General features: G+C 66.8%; 1 protein-coding gene across 1 annotated transcript in view; it reads right to left on the bottom strand.

Annotated features, from left to right (window-relative positions):
* The window catches only part of TMEM145 (transmembrane protein 145), a gene marked incomplete at its 5' end in the record, with an annotated part of 8,917 nt that overhangs the window by 1,220 nt on the left and 1,552 nt on the right, over positions 1-6,145 (bottom strand). The window contains 3 exons of the mRNA XM_026663029.2: positions 303-503; positions 5,488-5,608; positions 5,812-5,984. Of these exons, the coding sequence (XP_026518814.1) occupies positions 303-503; positions 5,488-5,608; positions 5,812-5,984 (495 nt within the window). The remainder of the gene's footprint in view (positions 1-302; positions 504-5,487; positions 5,609-5,811; positions 5,985-6,145) is intronic.

Below are 6,145 nucleotides of genomic sequence, written 5' to 3'. Positions count from 1 at the left end.
GGGGGGGGGGGGGGGGAGACGCTGCCCCAGAGCCCTGCCTGGCTTCACCCAGAGCCGTGCCAGAGCCCCCAGCCTGCAACTCTGTGATGGGAGCGCCCCTCGCCTGGCGCCGGCATGCGGCCCCTCTGGGGCGGGGCAGAGGGCCGGTTATCCAGGGACCCCCCGGGCAGGGTAGACACGGACAGGGGCTGTTCGCACAGGCCCCCTGGTTTGGGGCAGGTTATCTGGGGACCCCTGGGGCAGGGGGCCAGGTAGACAGGGACAAGCAGGGCAGGGGCTGTTTGCCCAGCCCCGTCGCTCACGTTGGTGGCGCCCCGCACCGGGCCCTGCGGGATGGAGAAGAGCTCGGTGAAGTTGGGGACGGAGTCGCTGATGAAGGTCACGTTGCCGTAGACGTGGTGGGGGAACTTGGTGCCAGGCGCCCCCTCCTCCACGATGCCGATCTGCGAGGTGCGCACGTGGTACGGGAAGTTCTTGTTGGCCGCCGATGGGCGCGTCATGATCTGTGGGGGGAGGAGGGGTCAGTGCTGGAGAGCGGGGCAGAGTCCCCGGGAACTCCCACCCCTGCCAGTCAGGAACCCCGAGCATGCTGGGGCCGGGGGAGCTCACCAGGGAAGGACACTTACCTGTCCCGTAACCGGTGTTCTCCGAGAGGTGTCGCTCACGGCCACTCCGGGTTAGGGGAGTGCTCGCCCCTCTCTCCGCAGTGTCCCTAGGGGACCGGCTCGGGCACCCTCTGGAGCGGCGCCCGCACGGCGCGGTATAAGGGGCGCCACCGGCTCCCCCCACCCTCGGTTCCTTCCTACCGGGAACTCTGACAGCGGGGCCGGCGGCCGGGGCGTGGAATGGACAGGTAACCGGCCCTTCTTCCCCCAGTGCTCGCTCGTGTCCGTTCATGGTTAGCGGACGGGTAGGAGCTCGCGTGGATGTGTGGATTGCAACACACCTCTGCTGAGCCCAGCGTCGTCCCTGGCCTGCTGGGTGACGGCGTAACGCTCCGGGAACGTGTGAAGCAAGGACCACGTCGTGGCCCTGCCCATGTCCTGGGTGGGGACGTGCGCCAGGGAGGCCGCCGAGGACGCCTGTGCTCTAGTCGAGTGGCCTTTCGCCAACGGGCCTGCCCATGACGATCCAGTTGGGGATCCTCTGCGAGGACGCCCACTGTCGCGATGAAGAGAGGGTCGGCCTGTGGAAGGGCTTGGTACGCTCCAGGGCACGGCGGGCGTCCAGGGCGTGCAGCCGCCTCTCCTCAGCAGCCGAGCGCGGCTGGGCCAGAACACCGTGAGGAGGACGTCCGGGCTGGCGTGGAGACAGGACACCTCCTTCGGCAGGAGGCCGGGTGGGAGGCAGCTGCACCGTGTCCCTGTAGAACAGCGTATATGGCAGCTCCGAGGTCCTGGCGTTCGGCTCTGGCCCTCGTCTCCCGACGTCACCGCCGCAGGGAAGGCGACTTTCCATGACAGGTGGGGCCCGTAGGCTGGGAGGCCTGGTAGCCCGGCGAGGACCAGACCGAGGGACCAGGTTTTGAACCACTGGGAGGACCCTCTGGAGGCCCCTTAGGAACCTGACCCGATTTCCCCGGCCGCGTGGGTGAAAGGCCGAGATGGCCGCTAGACGATCCGTGGTGGAAGACAGGGCTGGGCCCTGGCTCTGTGGGTGGAGCCAGCTGTCTAGGATGGGCAGGGTGAGGCGATGCCCCGCACTGATGCCCAGCGGGGGAACCTCGTGCACTTCGCTGCGCAAGTCGCTCTAGTGGAAGGTGCTCGACTCTCCTGGGCGACCTGCTCCCCCTCCCTAGAGCAGGTCCGTTCCTCTGGGTTCAGCCACGCAGCGTCCACGCCGCGAGGCGGAGGGAGGCGAGGTTTGGTGCAGGAGACGGTCGTGAGCCTGCAACAGGAGGTCTGGGCAATTGGGTAGTGACCAGGGCCAGCTACTGCCAGATCCATCGTCGTGCCGAAGCACCCTGGGCGCGGCCACACTGGGGCGACCATGGCGACCCATGCTCTGTCCCCCTTGATCTTTGATGGGACCCCGCTGAGCGGGATGGGCGGGCACGTGAACACCAGGTCCCCCGACCACGGCAGGAGAAAGGCGTCGGAGAGGGCACCCTTGCCGAGGCCCTGCAGGGAGCAGAGCTGATGACACTTCCTGTTCCATCCAGGGGTGAACAAGTCCCCTCGGGGAGCTCCCCACCTCTGGCCGAGCGTCCAGGCGCCCTCCGGGTGGAGCAACCACTCGTGGGGAGAGAGGGACCTGCTGAGGCATGTTCCTCATGCCGGGGAGGTGCCAGGCCTCCAGGTGGGTGGATGCACCTCGTGGCAGAGCCGACGAGCGCGCTCCCTCTTGTCTGTTGATGTAGAACATCGCGGACGTGTTGTCCGTCAGCACCCTGTGACCAAGTGGGGGATTGTCTTGTGTTTTCCTGGGTTTTCCAACGGTTTGCATGTGGAGTGGGTAGGACTCAGTGTCCCTGGGTGTTACTGGTTTAACGAGGTGAGGGGAGAGGGAGTTCATTGGGACACAGGACCGGAGAGGGAACTTGGGACCCCGGCCGATGGCCTGGAGGATGGACACCCCAGCAACTAGTGACCCGGAGGCCCAGCGCAGGAGTCGCAGCCGGTTCCGGCCAGTGTGGGGACAATGGGCTGCGGGGAGAGGACCCCGGTGACCTGACCAGCCGGTTCCAGCCACAGGGGCCAGAGGACAGAAGAGGGGAGAGGAGGCCCAGGTGACCCTGTTTCCCTGGAGAGAAGACAATGGACAGAGGTGGGACTTGGGGACAGGGGTATCAGATGCCCAGCTGGGGAGCAGGGGGGCTCGGGGCTGGAGAGGAGGAGCAGGCAGAGCCCCCCTGGATGCAGGGAGACTGGGGTGTGCTGGGCTGAGGGAGGCCAGGCCTGAGGCCAGAGAGTTTCCTGTGCTGGGTTCAACGCTCAATAAACCCTCCTGTGTTATGCTGGCTGAGAGTCGCTCCGGTCTAGAGAACAGGGTCGCATCGTCCCTTCGGGGGCGGAGGCCCGGGGGTCCAGAGCGAGTGGACTCCCTGAGGGGGCCCACGGCAGAGACAGACATGCTAAGGCTCAGAGAGGTGCGGCTCCAGGAGGTGGAGGGGCCTGACCCCGAGAGAGAGTGGACCCCTGAGAAGGGCTGTCGCTCTGAAAGGGCCACCCCCCCACGAACCGCACGGGGCCAAGAGTGGGCACGATCTGTGAGTCCGTGACGCCCGCAGCACTTTGCCCGGCAGGTGCGGCAGGCAGAGCCCGCAGGCCAATCGGTCCTGAGCTCCTCCACGTTTACGTGTAACGCCAGCTCCTCTGGGGACCACGTCCCTTGGGCCACAGCGTACCGCAGCGCCCCCCCCGCCGAGGTCGGGGGCACCGGGAATGAGGGAGACCAAGGGGGTGAAACGCTGCGCGCTCGGGTCGCTGCACCAGCACAGAGGTCAGAGCCCTTGGTGGGCTCGTGAGGAGCTTGTCCAGGTGATCTCTGGACGGGGACCAGACGGTTGAGTCACTGCTGGAGGAGCCGCAGCCTGAGCCTCGCTGGGGCCTGGTAGCCGGCGGCAGACCCGGACCGTGGTGAGGGGGAACACGCAGAGCCCAGCAATGAGCTCCACCATCGTCCGGACCCTGGCGAGTGGCAGGAAGGCTCGGCACAGGCCAACTCTGTCCTCCGCGCCGGAACCAATGTTCATTTCCCCTTGTTTATCACCAGGCCAGGGCGTGGCGTGTGGTTTGCCGTACTGCCAGCTCACACTGCCCTGCGACCCAGGGGGCCCTTGACCAGCCGGTCGCCGAGCTACGGATAAATGTGACTACCCGACCTCTGAGGTAAGCTGCCACCGCCGACAGGCACCTGGCAAACCCCCTGGGTGCCGTCGCCAGCGCAAACGGGAACGCCGCACTGGCTGTGAGCAGAGCCTGTCGTGAAACGTGTAACGTCGCTATGCGGAAATACGCGTCCTTCAAGTCGAGGGCGGCGAACCAGTGCCAGGGCGACCAGGTGCAACTTCAACCTCTTGAGATACCTGCTGGGGTCTCCCAGGGCCAGATGGGTCTGAGACCCCCTTGGCCGCTGGACTCAGAAAGTAACGGAAGTAAAACCCCTTGCCCCTGTGGGGCAGAGGAGCTCCCGCCCCCAGAAGGCCCTGGAGCTCCCAGGAGGGGGTCTGTGGGGGGGGGGGGTTGTGACGAACTGGGACTGTTCTTAATGTGGTCTTTGAATGCTGAGTGGGGGGTGTTGGCTGGGAAGGCAGGGGAGTGTGGCTAGGACGGTCTGCACTGGGGGATGGGAGACTGGCCGAGGGAAGATACCTGAGCCTGTAACATGAGAACCCAGGAAGGGGTTAGAGGCCAGGTGACATCTTTGCCCAGGAAACTGGACAAAGGCTGTGGGAGGGGTCGCTGAAAGAGGGTTTCAGAGCTGGCTGGTGGAATGGAGGGCAGCCCAAACGGGGCTCTGACCCCCCAATGGGGCTGTGGTGCCCCTGGGACCCCAAGATGGACCTAACTGGGCGGGATCCTGTTGTCTGTGCCTGCAAGACCTGTCTTGGACTGTTCCTGTCGTCTAAATGAACCTGCTGCTTTACTGGCTGGCTGAGAGTCACGGTGAATCGCAGGAAGCCGGGGGGGCAGGGCCGTGTGTCCCCCCACACTCCGTGACAGGGGGGTTAGAAATGACTAACCCTGAGCCACAGGCCTGAGGACTCATTGGTGCGCCAGGCAGGCAGGGAAGGGGGCAGGCGGCTGGAGAAGCGGGGGGAAGCAGGACCCAGGACACCGACTGGAAGGCCGCCTTCGGGCTCGCCCCGATGGAGCTGGACTGGGCCGAGCCCAAGGGCTGCTGGCTCTGACGGCGCTTGTCGGCTTTGCTCCGGGCTCCGTGCCGGGCTGGCTCCCGAAGCCCGTCCAGCTGCGTATGCGGCGTCCGTGTGCTCCGCAAACAGGCCCGGCCCGGCCCCAGGCGAAGGCCCGACTGGGACAAACATCGAAGGGAAATGATCGAACAACCGAGTAGCTGCAGAGGCGAAGTTCCCTCCGAACGGATCTGGACAAGGAGCTTTGCCGAGCAGGGAACCGTCCAGCACCAGCACTGGAACCGAGGGTGGGGGGAGCCGGCGGCGCCCCTTATACCGCGCCGTGCGGGCGCCGCTCCAGGGGGCGCCAGAGCCAGGAAACTCCCGGCACCGGCACGTGGCGAGCACAGCCCTAACGCGCGTGGGCAGGAGCAGCCACTCGACGAACACGGCGTGCGCGTGCACCTGGGAGGGTTGGGGGCCTGGCGGGGGGCACCGGGGGCTCACCAGGAACACGGTGTGCGCGTACAGGTGGGTTGGGGGGCACCGGGGGGCCACGGGGGGCTCACCAGGAACACGGCGTGCGCGTACAGGTGGGTGGGAGGGTTGGGGGGCTGGCGGGGGGCACCGGGGGCTCACCGGGAACACGGCGTGCGTGCACATGTGGCACCGGGGGGGCACAAGGGGCTTACCAGGAACACGGCGTGCGCGTACAGGTGAATGCCCAGCTGGATCCCGTTGACGATTTTCTCGCGGGCCCAGCGGGGGATGCCGAAGTTGGCGATGAGCGCCGTGACCGGCACCGCAAAGAACCTGCGGGGAGGTGGGGGGTGGGGTGAGTGGACAGAACTCCCCCTCCCCCAGCTCCCCCAACCCCAAACCTGTCCCCTCCCCCAGCTCCCCCCACCCCAAACCTATCCCCTCCCCCTCCCCAGGGCCTGGAGACCCCCCGCCCAACCCCCCTTCCCTTTTAACTGCCCAGCAGCAAGTCCCAGCCCTGGCCCCAGTGCACTCACCAGAGGGTGTAAGCTGCGAAGAAGGGGACGTAGAAGGGCTGTTTCTCGGGGCACTGCTTGAGGGTGGTGAGCACAGCGTAGCAGAACCACACGTAGGCCAGGAACTGCAGTGCGATCAGCCCGTAGCCGGCCGGCGACTCATACGTGTACAGCACCTGCGCCGGGTCGAAGAACTGCCCCCCGCCCGGGTCAGCACCCCAGGGCCCAGCGCGGGAGTGGGGCTCTGGGGTGGGGCTAACGGGAGACATTCGAGGGCCAGGGCCCCGTCCCATCCTGAGGGCTACAGGGAGATGGGCCTGGGGCGGGGGAAGTCCTGGGGAGCGGGGGGGGGGGG

The sequence above is a fragment of the Terrapene carolina genome, unplaced genomic scaffold (genome assembly GCF_002925995.2).
Source record: "Terrapene carolina triunguis isolate 2854851 unplaced genomic scaffold, T_m_triunguis-2.0 Scaffold31946, whole genome shotgun sequence".
NCBI lineage: Eukaryota > Metazoa > Chordata > Testudines > Emydidae > Terrapene > Terrapene triunguis.
The sequence above is the reverse complement of the archived record's forward strand: the minus strand, read 5'-3'. Positions and strand labels throughout refer to the sequence as shown.